The 16,908-nt window shown below is 35.2% G+C and overlaps 1 protein-coding gene across 6 annotated transcripts in view; it reads right to left on the reverse strand.

Moving 5' to 3' along the window:
- The window catches only part of WWOX (WW domain containing oxidoreductase), a 509,406-nt gene that overhangs the window by 359,456 nt on the left and 133,042 nt on the right, over positions 1-16,908 (reverse strand). Inside the window, exon 9 of one of the 6 annotated variants that reach the window (XM_048068877.2) lies at positions 1,110-16,664. The exons of the other annotated variants lie outside the window; for them this stretch is intronic. Within the exon in view, the coding sequence (XP_047924834.1) occupies positions 16,572-16,664 (93 nt within the window). The 3' untranslated portion in view covers positions 1,110-16,571. Of the gene's footprint in view, positions 1-1,109; positions 16,665-16,908 lie in introns of those variants that run through there. 6 annotated transcript variants of the gene reach the window in all.

Here is a 16,908-nt window from a genome sequence, read left to right on the forward strand (position 1 = left end):
ATAAGTTTGAAACAAGGATGTTAATGAAGAGGAACTTTATTTTAATCTTTCTTCCTACTAAGTGAATTTCTCATGCACACCATATTTTTCCACACTTTTGCATTTTAAACAGTGTAAGTACATGAGGGGATCAAAGAGTTTCAGATGAATCTGAAGAGTTATAGCAAGGGTAACAAGGGTCCTTAGTTTCTAATGACAGAAGCATATGCTCTCAACTTTCTAAACTGCATCCAACTGAGCCATTTATCAAGGCCCGAAACTTTTTCATTATTTAAAGCACTACGACAGCTTTCCACTTGATGCCTTGGAAGTACACAATAATAGAGACTCTATAGTCATTAATTATAATATCAGCTGGTTGATGAAGTTACTGTACTTGCTGCTTGGTGATTTCATTTTTAATTGCAGCAGGTGGTGTGGAAGTAAAGTGATGTACTGACACATACAATCACCTCTATAGGATTTTCTTTTTTATGTATAGATAAATGCAACTCATTTATTTTTTGAAAATCCTTTCTGTTTTATATCCCACTGTATATAGTAGCTACAAGGAAAAATGAGTGCAAAGAACACACTGAAAATTAGATGCTTAGAAATAAAATGATAGAAGACACATTGTCCCCATTTTTTCCTTTCAGAATATTTAAGATGATGTTTTTTTTCCCCATGTAAAGATTCAGGGTCTCTAAACACAGCTGTCATAAATAGCAGTCAACATATATATATGTAGTCAACATATGTATGTTGACTACATATAATAAGTTTTTTTATTTTCTTTAATCTTACTGATATATTTGAATAAGTAGCCATTTTTTAACTCTATGAGTCTGAAAATAGAGACACTTCGTTAAGCAAAATTAAACAAACTACTCAATTCTAAGAACATTCTAAAAATGAGTGTATGATATTCTAAATGTTGTGTTCTACGTTTTCTTCTTTGGGAACAGTCTTACATGCTCCATTGTTCTATTTATTTATTAACCAATATATCCATGTAGGTTTTTGTAATTTAAAACCAATAAGCAATATTGAAAGAAAAAAAAATGGGTTACGACACCAATTGGGTGTACTGATTTTTTTTTTGTGTCTTCAGACAGCTGTTTTATATGCTTTTGAGTTGTCTGCATTGTTTTTCTGGTACTGCCCACTTTGTAAAAGTGTATTTTCCTCCTTCTCTAATGTTTTCATTTCATTAATCTCTAATTTAACAGATTAGATATCTATTACAGGAGATTTTGCTGCCATGGGTTCTCCATGAGATTGATAGGTAATAAAAACTGGTGTTTCCTAATGGCCATAGACATCCGTCTTCTACATCAATCAGCAAACTCCTTTAAGAATCCCTTACATCCAAGTAATAGATCAATTGTACTCAGGCCTCATTGCAACACACACACTCTCTGTTCTCTGAAATAAGGCTGTGCTACCTTAGCTCAAAACTGCATTAAATGTAATTAATACAACTGTGATGTAAATGGACACAGCATTAAAATGTATATCCCCAGGGAGGACAGACTGTGAATGCAGTTATGTGCATTGTCATGTGTGGCACACATGACTAGGGAAAATTTTAGCAATTTTTCTTACAATTTATAGTAGTTACATGGAAAAACTGTAGTACCAGGAGCAGGAAGCCAGCTCTGTCCCAGCAGCATACTCCTATGGCATAATGGTGGCAGCTGAGCAGAGGTTGGGTGTCATCTCTTTCCTAAAAGATACAGTCTTTCAAATCCCCTCTAAGATGATGTTAACTTCAATCTTCAAAAAAGTGATACAAACATTGTTAGAATTCCAAAATTTAAATGGAAAGGACATTTACTGTAAGTAGGAATGTAGGGAAGAAGTCTGAGGTGATGTGAATTGTTTGGCTGTAACTTAGGGAAAAGGTAGGTGGCTTCTAACAGTTTAGTGTTTTATTTGTGTACAACTACGATGTCATTTGGAAGAGAATGCTGTAGAAAGAGGGAATAAACAGAGATAAAAGGAGAGTGTCGAAGTGACCCAAGCTGTCCAAATCAGGAGAACAAAAATAAACCTGTTCTTCCACAAGCATGTCCTTAGAATTCCCTTGACAAAACTGTCCATTTCAGGAAAGAGTTTTGTTAAAATAATAATGATAATAAAACAATGACCTAGTACTTCAATATTTCATGAATATATTGTTTTGCTCAAACAGAAAGCTTTTTCAGAGTCGTAGCACAGCCGATGATCAGGATTGTATCAGTGTACTAAGGGTCTAGCTTTAGACCAGAAGAGAGTTACATTGCCTGAACTCTCTGTGATTTGCTGATCCTTCTTCTCCTAAGAGACCCCCTTGGCCTCCCTGTTACTATGTTCCCCTAGGATCCCCAAGGATTTAGATCTCATGACAAGACAGCACAAGAGGTCTTGGAGAAGGGAATGCAGACAGTGATACCTCTTCTGAACAGTTCTAGACAAATGCTGAATTTGTTAAACATGATACTTCATCTATTGCAGTGGTTTCAAGGGTCGTTTAGTATGACTGCTGAAAACAAGGTCTCAATCAAAAATATTGTACCCACAAAGAAGGCTGAGAATCATTGTTGTGAGGTATTTATTATCTGAAACACAAAATAATAGTTCTCAAATTTCTAATTTTGCTGATCTTACCTTCTAAGAATGATGTTTTGTATCTTCCTTTTAATTCACTTTTTAAATTACTACTACAGTGGTCTTTCTGCATGTACAAGGCAGGAAAACAGGTTTGGCTTGCTCAATAATAACACAATCAAAGCATTCAAATATGCAACCAAATCTGCTCTCATGCACATCAAAATTCGTAGCACTAAAAAGAATCACAAGCACTGAGTACAGAAGTAGGTTGTCTAATTTCAAAGGATTAAAATCTTGGTATCATTGGTGCCCACAGTTTCCTAGTGCAAGTAGATTCAAATTACAAAATGAACAGCAACTACATTTCCCACATTGTAGGATCACCACATGTCATATCCTAATACAAAATAAAAGCAAAAATAATTACAATAAGAGTGGAATTTGGTCATCTTCATTCTTTCATCCTTTGTCCTTTATCTGTAGCTTTGCTTACTTTCTGTTACAGTGGAATCTTAGCCCTTTACATGACCACTGCGCAAACATGCAATGCAACCCAAACAGCAACAACCATATAAACATGAACATTTTAATAATTTTCACATTAACCAGTCAATCTGCTAAGAAGGATTACACATTAAATCAATTTTACCAGCTAATTTGTTATTTTCTTTCTCTTGGATTACTTTTCTGCCATGTTTCTACAATGGTACCAGAAATAATGTTGTATTAAATTTTCAAAGACTACACAGCCTCATTTGCTCATGTAGGCTGCACAGATGTAAGAATTATTAACAATGAGCTGAGACCCAACAAATTACATGATCCAAATGCAAATCCTCAAGGACATTTATTTCCTGCATTTCAGTGGGTAATTGAGCCTCTAAACCACTCACAAAATTACACTTGTAAAAACAGTTAACCATTTGTGCCATAAAAATTTTTATACTGCAATTTAATTTCATTTTTTTGCCCCTATGAATATGAAAATTAATAAGATATGCTACAAGATGGAGCTGCTGTGTACTCAAGTGCCAGATCAAAAATATGGTTGCCCGCACCAAAATAAGGTAAAAGAAAAATACAAACCAACCCATAAATGAGTAACACTGCAATAAGTTAATAATTAATACAAAGTTAAAGTTAATAAAAAGGGTGGCCTTTTGATTCATCTAGCAGTAAAGATGACATCCTTCCCAGTGTCTCATTTTTGCACTGGGCAGCTGGACATAAGATTCCTAACATGTACCCCATAGTTGAGAGACAGTTAAAATAAATCAAACCTACTACAGCTTTGCTGCTTTATCCCTAGCCACAAATGAAAGCAAGGGGAAACAAGTGTAGTGTTGGTTCTCCTTTTGAAGAAAAACAGTCTCCTTTAAAGCTGCAGCAAGGTTAAGCATTTTTCCCAGTTACAGAAAACATGCAATACACATTTCTCATGAAAAAACTCCAGAAAATCAGCTCTCACATTAAAAGGGGTTCTCGCCTTTTTTTTTTTTTTTTTTTTTTTTTATTAAATACATAAAAAGGTCTTGCAAACAACTTCTGCAGGCTGCAAGTCAGAATCTTTTGATCCTCAGTAAAAGTCAAACGGGTTTCCTGATATTTTCATGTGTGGCTGGAATAAGCAGAATGGGAAGAGTGCACCTCACAAAATTACCACCACACTTGTTATCTACCACTCCCAGAGTAACAAACACTTGATCTCACTGTAAACCCACATCATAAATAGATAAAACTAAGCTTATATTATAGCATAATTACAGAAAAGTTAGGAGCCAGACAAAAAATGAGGATGCATCTCAGTCAACACCAACAAGAAATCAACCAAAGAAAGCAGCTAATTCATCTGTGTTATCCAGCATGTTTCTACTACCAGGAAGCATTTAGCTTGCCATATACAATTTCTGAAAAAAAGATGAAATGTCCTTCATGAAACCCAGGAAAATTCCCTTTCCATTTTAATGTAGCATGAGCTGGGTCTCACAGTGACACGTGCAAAAGACCTCAAAATACTGGGGAAAACGCACAGTACTCCAGAGAAATCTGTGATAAGGATCTTGTCTTAATTATTCAGCATAGCTTCCCTAATCTCTCAATTTATCTTCATATATTTATGATCTTTATTGTCATAAGCATGTTGTCATTATTAACATATATATTAACATAATCCAAAGACATCAAGTCATCAGGGGATTGGTGAGAAAAGCATAGACATTTGGGAACAGAAAGGGAGCAGACAGTCTCTAAATTAACATTTTCAAAACATGCATAAAAGAGCATGCTTTATTTTAGAATATAACTTGCATATCTTTTTGGATTTTTCTTTTGTTTCCTAAAATAGCTAGTATACATAAGGCAACATCCTGATTAACAGAGAACTCACATTACTGTATTTCTCTTGAAAACTAAGAGTTTCAGTTTAGCAATGTCTACTTCAAGCTTTTATCAGCACTAATTTCAACGAAAAAAATGGTCGTAAAATTCTGAACAGAGGGAAAACAGACCTTAATTAAGCAAAGTGTTATCTCTTTCTATTATAATGAAAGCAAAGTTAGTTATATTTTTACGAAGATTTTTCCCCACTTAATGAAGACATTATCCGTGAGTTTTCAAAGTCACTTTACAAAAGAGCATTCAAGAGACATTAAAGTCAGCTTAAACTAAAAAGTCTTTTTGAAGTCAATAAACAATAAAAAGAACAATGAAAAGACAGCCTTTGATCTCTTCTTACTCTAAAGTCTTTAATTTCTGTTTTAATCTACTAGATGCATTAAGTCTTGTTTTCAGATATTTTTCATCTGCAAAGTACAGTTACCTTGCCTTGATTTTTTTATTCATATATATTCTTGCTGTATGAATGTACAGTTCTCATTATCAAGGATGGGTGTCACCTGGATATTCTCCCACAGAAATAAACAGAAAAAAGTTTTTAAATGATTTTCTAGTCTCTTCTCTTTTAAAATTTCTTTAAAAAGAAAGGAAAAATGTAAAAGGAAAAAGAAAATAGTATCTTCAGCTTTGAAATTTGTGAGAAGATCAAAGACTATAATGCACATAGATTTTTCAAAGGATAAATTATTAACAACATGGACAAACACATACTGGTCAATAACATGGTCGAAGAATAATAAGTTAAGAGCATCTCTCTGCAGCCAATTACAGTTAATCTGACTTTATTGTTTGAAAAAAAAAATCCAAGTTATTTACTAGATTTTGAATAGAGCTTTTAAAAACATTTATTAGAGAAACTGTGAATTGTGACAAGCTCTTAAGCAGGTTCAGCAGCTTGGCATTTTTGCATTTCTTAACTTCTGTTTATCTTCTCCATGGCTACAGGAGCACAGGATGTAAATAGGAAAATACAAAATTGCAGTGAAAATAAAAAAAGTGTATGGAAAGTCTAAAGGCAGATGCAGCCACTAGTTCCCATTGTGCCACTGATTTTTTCTGCATACCTAGCTTACCCCTAGCTAGAAGGGGCAAAAACTCTCTCCATACGTGTTACAGAGCAGACGTGGCGATGAGCTGTATAGCCATTTCTCTACAATAGCACTACTCTTGCCTTGTGTTTGCAAAGATACTTTTCCAGATGTGAGGGACAGATGAAAGCCATTATCTACCAGTGAAGCAATCTTTCCTTTCCACTGCTGTGCACTGTTAACCCAGAAACCTTCTGATAACACATTCAGTGCTATTATTGCCTTACTTTCTGTTATTATTTTATAGAGCCTTTAACTTAAACACGTAGTATTTGTAGGATTAAAGGTGAATCCTGGGCCTATACTAACTTTGATTAAAATGCCACTGCTTTTTTTGGTATCTAATCATCCATTCTGTCCTCAGAATAAAATACTTCTTTCAAAATTCTCCCAAATAAAAGCATTTTCCACCTCAATTTGTTGCTGACAATTTTGATGATTTTTGGTGATCAGGATTATTTATTTTTATATTTTAAAGATAATAGGTCTAGAAGTATTTATTCCACAGGGACCACTGAATACTCAACAAATAAATTCTTATTTTTTAATATCTAGAGTAGGACATGAATGGGAACACTGGGATCTGAACTTTGCCGACATAATATTTTTTTATCACTTGTCATACGATTTATTTGATTTAAAGAAAACAAAATTCTATGGGAAAGATCTTCTCTAAGAAAATGACCACACAGTAATTTAAGCAATGCCTTTTTCTGACATGAAGTTAAGCAAAAAAGACTAAAATTCACATTTTTCTCATGGCAGATATACTTAATAAAAAGAATCAGACTGAGCACTTTACTATGTTCAGACTAGCCTTTTATTGATTTGGATGTGCTATGAACCGCATTATCTAATCTACAATAAGCCATTTACCAAGTGCAATGATCTATGGGCTAAAAGGCTTAGATTTTTAGTTCCATTGTAGACTTTTTGATGAAATGGTAGATCAGCAGAGAGTAATACTGTAATAAGATTGTGAGGGACATGAGTGCCAATATTAGGAAATTAGAAAGTTTGGCTTACTGTTTTAAATCCTCTTGCTGCTCATTTAAAAGCCCGGTACCTCTTTTTGTAGACTAATTGCATCTGTATATTTAACAGAGGGCCCTGATGACGTCCCACAGGGTGTCAAGTTCACAGGGACTCAATGGCTCACCCAACTGAAAATATTTTTATTTTGCAAAAACAAAATCATCCCCCTGAGCACAATACGTAATTGGTGATTCATGTGCTATGTTTACCTGAGGAGACAAGTTATCACGACACTACCTTGCTATTGCTCTTTAATGTAGTTCAAGTTTCATCTGCTTCACTGGAAATTTTAACAGTTTACTTTAAATCAGATTTGATGGATTTTGCATCAGAAACTTTTCTTTACCTGTACAGAGCCTGGAAGATGAGGCTGAGATCCCAATTAGGCTTGTGTCATTCATACACATAAACACGTTTGCACTAACAATCCCACATTCTCATCTGTGATTGCCTTCCCTCTAATTGTCAGCTTTGACCACTTTTGCACATGGGAGTTCTCCATCTGCCACCAGGAAGCACCACAGAAATCTCAAGATGATTCATTTATCTACCGTTCTGTGTTAATCTAGGAAAGAACCACATATATGCTTCCTTATTTTTCAACATAGCTTTTTGATTGAAATAGGTAATACTGAACTGCCTGGCAACGTATACCATAATTCACCTCCTTCTCAAATTATCATGCAATTCATGCAAAGATAATTTCTTCCTGAAAGTGGTTTCTTTTGGCTAACTTGGACTCAGAGGCTTGTGAAAAATTTCCAGTGCAAAAGAGATTTGCAATCCCATAGGCATCATCAAAATATTATCTCATATTAGCAAAGACATACAGAACAAAAAGTCAGTAGCCTTCAGTAGATAGAAATAAAAACCACTATTTAGTGAAAATTAAATGAAAACCGAAGCATATTTATGAGATTATTTCATCTATAGTTCTATGGCAAATTTTACTGCACAATCTCTGAATAAGACTGACAGGTTACATGCCCAAGTAAATGTAGAAAAGACATTAATGTCACTTTAAAGCAACTCAAGTTTTGATGTTCTTTTACTTTTGTTGTACTGTGACTATTAGGATGCATTGCCTCATTTTTTGAAAAGGAAAAAAGGAAATGTAACTAGTTCAGGCTACCACGTAACTTTACAACAACTGACACTAACTATAACATACGCCAGTTTGTATTAAGATGTTATTGCACCTTTCCAGTTCTAATCGCCAATTATGACTCTATTAGTCCTACTTGGCAGTTCATCTGCTCCTGCATCAGCTAAGGGGGACTTGGAGACGGACCTCTGATCTTCTTGTTTCCGCTTCAGTGAGAGCTCAGCACAGCGGCTGTCATCTTGAGACATTGAGGAGGTAAGGCATTGCCTTTTCTAAGATAACTACACCTGACCTTACAACAATTTACTAAGGAAATACCTGCCTAATGGCAGTGTGAGTGCAGTTTCTTTTACACTCACAACGGCACTGCAAATTAGAGACAACAGGATAAATCTATGACCAGCTCACTAGACACTTCATTAAATCACTGTTCCCTTGCCTTGTAGAGCACTAATAGAATCACAGCCCTCGTTAGCTACTGAATAAAAGATCAATCACATTCTTTGAGAGCTCTTGCTACCAGCTTCCAGAGGAAACAAGGAAAAAAAGAGACATATTTAGGATCATCAGTAAGATTCTGAATGGCCTCACTGCAAGTTGGTTAAATTACCTTTTCCACAACTGACTCAGACTGTAATACTCTGAGGAACTTGTTAAGTCTGCTTTCAAAAGCTGCTATCTAATATATGACTACCAGGCCCTGGTCAAAAGTTCATAATGTGCATATGTAAAAAGGTACTAAATTGCCTGAGGGCTAAAACCAGAGGAGTTTAATTGCAGCAAAATGCTGAAAATGGTCTGTTGAGGGTCTTTCTATTGGGATACTGCTGGCACTAGCTGATTGAAGTACAGCACATAAAAGCCTTGCAACAATATTTCCTTAAATGCAGCTGAAACTACGAGCATTTCCTAGTGCATATATGGTGTGCCAAGAGGAAAAAAAATGAACCTTCTCTAAACCAAACAAAGATTTAAGGATTGATATAATTCATAATTCAAAAGTGTGTGGATAAAAGGAATAATTGAACAACAGTGAATACCTGCCAGTTTAAATCATGCTATATGCTCCACATGTTGTTATATGTTGGTGGGAAATGTAAGTACATATGTAAACATATTTAATTGGCATCCATTAAGATCTGCTACAATGAAAGCTGGAAAACAGCTTGCATAAATGTATTTATGACCACACTTGGAAATTTTGAAAACTGTCACCTATGAGACTGAAGATCCCTTTAGTCTGAAATCCATGGTCTTTTCTGTAGTAATTCGAGAATCATTCCTCTAGCTATTTACATGATGAAGACAAAAGGACAGGAAGGAAAAAAAGATATTTTTTGTGAACCTTTCAAAATATGCTTTTTCAAAGCATAAAACGAATCGATATGATCCCACCACGTACTGATCTTAAAAACTGTTCAGATTAAAGCAGTCAAAAGGGTCCTGCAGTTGGCTTCACTTTTTTACAAACTCTGTAATGACATCTACAAACCTTGTAAACTGGCAGAGTAAACCTAACAATGGAAAAAGCTGTGTGTTCAGCTTTGCAAACCTTGAGTATGCTTGCAGAGTTTTTGATTTTCCAAGACAAGCAACAGTCTGCATTGCATTCTGAGAAGCATAATTGGCATTAGCTGAAGGCCATTTAAAATGCCACATTAGCGTCTACTGAATTAGCATACAGGTAATGCATTAATGATAAATTTCACCTACCCACCAAAAGCAAGGTGTGTTGGATATTTGATAAAATGATATTTTATATGAAAATATTTCCTTTACAGCAATAAAGCCAAAATGAGACCAAAAATACTATATCACCAGTGGAACTGTCGGCTTTGTTGATATTATCTACTATAATTCCTTTAAAAGTTAGAAATTCACATACATTTCTCATCAGAGGAATGAAGAGTCTAATCCATTCTTTTTTCTTACAAATATAAAATCACTACCTTCAGTGGAAGAGCAGACTGAGAAACTCACTTTATACATACTAGATCACAAAATTCATCTGTTTGTAGATCTAAAATCATGCAATTCAGGATAATACCTTACTTCTTGGCAGAACGAGCTAACTCATTTTCAGTTTACTCTTGACAAAAATCAAAAATAAAGTTTTTCTGGGGAACACATTTATTTATTGTCATGAAGTATACAGAAAATAATCACAAGCTTTACATTGACACTGCCAGATTACTAGCAGAATTCTAACACAACGTGTGCCCAGATCCAAAGAGGAAACACTGAAGGACTTCTCAGGTGCCTAATCACTCCGTGACCATGCCTGCCCACTTACATGCACTGATATTTTGGGCCTTTGCCTAGGGGCACTGTAATGGAGAAACTTTTTTCCAACATACGCTGCTCTGCAGCAGCGAGCAGTCTCTTCAGCACTAGGGCAAGGAGCACCAAGATGCCCAATATCCCTTTGCAGATCTTGTCTCTCCTCCTTTAATTAAGTGTTAGATCATCAGAACTATATCACATGGGATGCACTATTCAACATGAGTAGACAATCAGATTCTAAATGACACTGTTACAAAGTCATTATCATAAAAAACTGCCAAGACAGTTGTTTTATTTGAAGTGCTAAATTAGTTTTCTTGTACTGGTAGTATTCATCATAATGCAAGTTTGACATTTCAGGACAACATTTTAATTGTCATGCTGTTTGGTGTAAAGAAACAGTACTTCTAATTTTCTAGCAAAATGAAAAAAAAAATTAAATTCATTAATAGGTTACAGTCACAGACAAGTTAACTCTAAGAAAAAAAATACCTACATTCAAGAGCAAACTCTAATTCTAACATTTCCAAGTGTTCTTATGCTTCAGTTTGTAAACCCAAGATGCTATTCAATGTTGTGTTTTTTTATTTGTTTGTTTTTCCATAATGGAAGTTAGAGTATTCAATCACAAATTAGCGAATAAATAAATAAATAAATAAGTGCCAGTTCAGTAGAAGGATTTTCAAATCTGTTCCTTTATATAAAAGTAATATGAGTAAATACTTTCATGACCAGCTAAGCATCTCACCAACCATGCATCAGAAAAGACAAGCAATGGTGAGATCCAACATGAATAACATGCTCACAGTAAGGTTCAACTTCCATGCCTGCTTCAATTTCTTCTGAATTAAGAGAAATACACATCTCAAATGCATTGAAGTACCACCCACAGAAGCAGCACATTTATTAAAACTCTGGTTTTAGACATGTCAGCTCTTATATCAGTACTCCTATAAGAGATAGGTCCTCAGCACTGTCAGATCAGTCCTGCATATTCAGGGCAAGATGATCTTGTTTTCCAAGATAAACAATTATTTCTATATCTCAAAAATTACTTTACTTTTATATAGGATGCATCATCCAACATCACTATATTTATCTCATTTCAATGTGATGCTTTTGCAATTAATAAAATCCTCAAATACCTTCTATAGATTTTTTTGGCATGCATAGAAGATTGTGCTATATCCATAGTGATATTTAGTAATTGCAAAAACATGTTGTCACTAAAATAATGGATGGAATTTGACTACGATATTTATATTTACTGTCATCCTCCTTGCTAGCTAGTATCCTTGATGCTAATATTGTAACAATTAGAAACAGCACAATAAAGAGAATAGAAAATCCAAATGACTGAAATATTTGAAGTGTCAAAGGAAACATGAACAGCTAAATAGATTCAGAAATTCTCTGATTAAAAATCTTCAAATTATAGTTAAATTAATAAGTACTGAATCATTTGCTGTGCATACCTACACTCAACTAAGCAGAACAAATTCAGTATTCTGTTCACTTTTCTTTGTAAACACATACATGCTTACCTACAAAGAAGGTGCAGGAAGAGAAAAAAATGAGAACTACAATAGAAAGAAGTTCAGGGTTTGAACAGGTCTAACCATCTTTTTCAATAAACCTCAGAGAGTGATATATATAAAGTGAAAGACACTGAACTACAAAATATTAGTCAATATCCAGTGGGAAAACTAGACACACTTCCTAAGACAGTCTAAGTCCATGTGGGAATCTAGCCAATGCTCCAAACTGGCCAAAGACCATCCTGCTCTTTGAGTCTTGCTTTTAGAAACAAGAAAATTACCACACTCCTACTCATGACAAATAAAAAAGCCGCACACCTCCCCTCACGTCATCAGGGAAAAAAAAAAAAAGATACATACACATACATATATATAGAAAACGGTGGAAGAAAGAACTGACAGCAACAAGAAACACAACTAGTGGGGAACACTACACAACAGGATACCTCCCAAAAGCCTAGAGAAACACATTTTTTATACAGACTAACATATATTTGTACATTTCCTTGCAAGAAAATTTTTAGAAATGTTAATTCAGTTATGCAGTTATCATGTCCAGAGAATGCCAACATGATGATGAATGACAGGTCACACACAGAAAACAAACAGATGAATCACTTTTTCAGGAAAACAGACTCTTATTGTGCTCACCTATTCAGGAATAGTAAATATATTAACAACCCATGCATATATTTCATTTATATAGATAGATACATACACACGTACACACATATATAGATGTAAAAATAGTGAGAATACTGAAAAAACATTATGTAGTACACTACATTTGATATACTGTATTATTTTTGGACCTTGCAAATACACTTTTTTAATGACTTTGCTCTAAAAGACAGGACTTTCTAGCTCATATTACTTGGACACTTACTGTTTACTCTTCCATCTTTTTTCTAAAGTCAGAAGAGATTTCCCTGAGAAATTCAAATAAATAGGATATCCAGCTGCACAAACACTATACATTCTGTTAGATTACTTTGGCTTCCTAAGGAATATTTGACTTTCTCTGAATGTAAATGATTAAAGAGAATTCATCATATGAAACTGATTGGTGAACTGTTTAAAGTGGTATGGCACCTCTTCAAAGATGATAGAGAAATGAAAAGACCATGTTATGGTAAAGCGTCTCAGATATCCAAGGAGTTCTAGAGAAAAGTTAATGTAACTAAGCACTGCATCCCCCAATTAAGAAATATTATTTAAATGATAGCTCTGTAAAATAGGATCTACACTGCATTTTTTAAAACAATTTTGTATTTCATCTATTCTAAATACAGCCAATAAAAGCTTGGGGTTTCCTGAACATCTGTTCATTCATAAATAACAACTTCAAAAAACGTAAGGAAAGATAAACCATGTTCTAGAATCCACAAGGTTTATATTGCTCTGAAAGTTATGCTTTCAAAATGAGACAGGCTAACAATGTTCAGTTATGTAACTTCATGATTTTTTCCATCTACCATTTCAAGTCTGAGCAATGGATTCTAACGTTTAGTGGTCAAAGAGACAATAACTAAACTTTGTCCAAAAATTTTGATTTTGCTGAACTGCAGATGTATGGATGGATCAGCAACTTTTTTTCTAAAGGGCTACCTAGAAGTTTTAGTATCAGCGGGAATGTACGTGTATAGAGAATACAAGTAAGAAAGCCACTAAGAGGAAATAAAAGATGCATTATTGCCTAGTTGCCTGAGGAGTCAAGACATAGACAAGAAGGCCCCAGTTCAAAGTTTAACAATACAGGAGTTTGAATGTGATTTGTCCTCATTTTAGCAATAAATTGAAGACTTATATTGGCATGGAAAAAAAACAAAACAAAACAAAAAAACCACTAGCCCAAAATGATCCAGTTCTAAACTCAATATGAAACCTGATTAAAGAGGAGAAAAACTGAGCAAATGAAAAACACACTAATGAAGCAGAATTACTTTTTAAAACCATCAGCTCATAAACTCCGCCACCTCTCCATTACTAAGGGTTTCTCATGCCTTCTACAATTTGGTAGATAGCAACAGTTTTAACTGGAACCCAAATTTATCATTTTACATCTCAACCCACAAGATTTGTTTTTCACATTGCATGTTGTTCATAGCACCGTAATTTCAATACGTGAAAACAATTGGTTAAATTTCAGTATCTTGTGTATTTGTCTGTGCTTAATTTATTTGCTAGCGGTACAGCCTAGTAGCTGTAAGACTGTCCAAAGTTAAAAATCGTATTAATTTAGAAGAGTTTTGAAAGTTCACTTCTTAATAAAAAGTGATTACCAAGTCATTGCTAGCTACAAGTTCAAGTTTTATTGCTGAGAATATTTGAGACTATAATCTTTTTAGAATATAAGCAACAGATCATTTGATCATTATAAACACACTGCATTGCATTGACTCTGCTTTTGATTACAGATATCTCATTCATAAAAATGTTATCTCTATTGCTCTCCTGTTATTAAAGAAAATGAATAATCCTGTGATTTACGTGCTAGCTGGTAACTAAGGAGGTCTGGATCCTACTGTGTTATTTACAACAAACTGTCTAAGTGACCTTGCTCAGGCACACAAATGAGAAACCCTGGGATAAGAAGAGGGCTTAAGTCACTTTGTCTGCAGCAACTGTGCAGAGTAGGAACAGAGGGCCTGGGGTGCCCGAGGGGCTCTGTGACCAACCAAAGGCAAATGGAAGACTTGGGGGCACATTCCTACTTGGTCTTCAGCAACACGAGGTAATTTCAGCTGGCAACTGTCACTGATAGCCAGGCTAAGAAGTTAAAGATGAAGCTCTTTCAAGGCAAATATACAGAATTATTTCTATTAAAAACCCGTTTTGATTACTGAACCTTATAAAAAATATTAATGTAATGCATACTAGCAAAATCTGAAGGCTGTTTTAAGAATGGGCCAAGGAAGACCAGTTGCAACATTGCTCTCTATAGGTACCTTAAAGGAGGCTGTAGCGAGGTGGGGGTTGGTCTATTCTCCCACGTGCCTGGTGACAGGACAAGGGGGAATGGGCGAAAGTTGCGCCAGGGGAGGTTTAGGTTGGATATTAGGAAAAACTTCTTTACTGAAAGGGTTGTTAGGCATTGGAATGGGCTGCCCAGGGAAGTGGTTGAGTCACCGTCCCTGGAGGTCTTTAAAAGACATTTAGATGTTGAGCTTAGTGATATGGTTTAGTGAAGGACTTGTTAGTGTTAGGTCAGAGTTTGGACCAGGTGATCTTGGAGGTCTCTTCCAACGTAGACGATTCTGTGCTTCTGTAATACGGATTACTGCCTTACTTCAGAGATGCATTAAAAAGACCTCATCCTGTACATATCATAAAACCGTTTCAGGCCATAGCTGCCTTTTTCCAAAGTTAAGAGCCATGTGCGTGCATTAGCACCAAATTAGTGCATGAAAGCAGTAGAAACAATTGGTATGAGTTTTATGAAAAGATCTTCCTGACATTTAAGATCACTTGGCTGTTTATACAGGAACAAAAACACGAAAATACAATTTGACAGAGCACTGAAAATACAGACTCAGAAAAGGAGAGCCCTCTTCTCTTAAAAACTTAAAATTTTCAACTGACTTCCACATCTCTTTGTAATTCTTGATGATGAAAAACAGAATACCTGTACAGCAATATGCAAAATAAACAAAACAAAAAGCCCTCTGAATGTTAAGCATTTTGAAAACACTGAATTTCACTACCTAAGCACATAAAAACTCCTTTACAAGGATGAGATATATTCATAATAGCTAGTATAGTATGATATATAAAGGTAAAGAGAGGGAAAAAAAGGCTAAATATCCTGTTTCTATCAGACTGCAACATCTTTCCTGTCACCCAAGCACCTCAATACTCAAACAGAACTAAAATTTGCTTCCTTATGGTTTCTCAGATATACTCAGAGCAGATCAGTGCTGCCTAACAGCTCAGAAACAGCATGGCACTTCAGCTGCAGCGTGTTCTACAAGTGATGGTGAGTAAAAGAGAAGAAATAACAAAATAACAGGAACTTGAAATCTTCTTTGGTGGGCTGCAAAATAACACGAGAGAAAACATACATGAAAGTCTGGGATTTTCAGACAAGAAAGAAATCATGGGCAAATCATACCAGAGTGGGAAAATAAAAAAGATTAAAATCTTTTGTTAAGCACTCAATATTTTGTTTATAACACAGCTTGCACCCACAAATCTGACACACACACACACAAACACACATTATTCAATAAGGACATTTGATTCTAGATGGTGTAACAATCTGAATCAATAAATGAAAATAACTGAATGCAAGACTGACTTTCTACAAATTTCAGTAAAAGGTACTCTGTTCTATGCTTCTGACTACCTGTGAGGCCGATCTTTTCCAGATTTCAAGATGGAGACGATATGGGAGCAGACTGGGATTGGATGTGAGGTTGCACAGAAGATTAGCATTTGTGGGCAACTCAAACCTGTATGCAGACATTCCACAAGGTGTATATATAGCTTTCTAATCCAAGAAGGCCTTTTCAGCCTGACAATGGGGAAATATGTTTTTTAATTTCAAATTCTAATTTAATTACTTGTAATATAAAACGTTATAGACCGAATGTGTACTTGCCTTGCAGCCCACATACTTGGCAGGACATTCTGAAACTCTGCAAGGATCTAGGGAGAGAGGAAGAAATTCCTTACTTCCTCCACAAAACTATGGGACATAACAGAACTGCTCCACAAAGAGCTATGAGGGTGTGCAGGACACAGCAAATTCCACAGCATTGCTCCCCCCCGAGCACTCCTCTGCACAGAGACCCTGAGCTGTTCTGTTTGGCACGTGGATAGGTTTTCATAATGACTTTCCATTCCTGTGGTGAGGGTTATGGGGAACTGATTTAATTTACCCTCAAATTTC

This window comes from Anser cygnoides, chromosome 12 (genome assembly GCF_040182565.1).
Source record: "Anser cygnoides isolate HZ-2024a breed goose chromosome 12, Taihu_goose_T2T_genome, whole genome shotgun sequence".
In the NCBI taxonomy this organism is placed as follows: domain Eukaryota; kingdom Metazoa; phylum Chordata; class Aves; order Anseriformes; family Anatidae; genus Anser; species Anser cygnoides.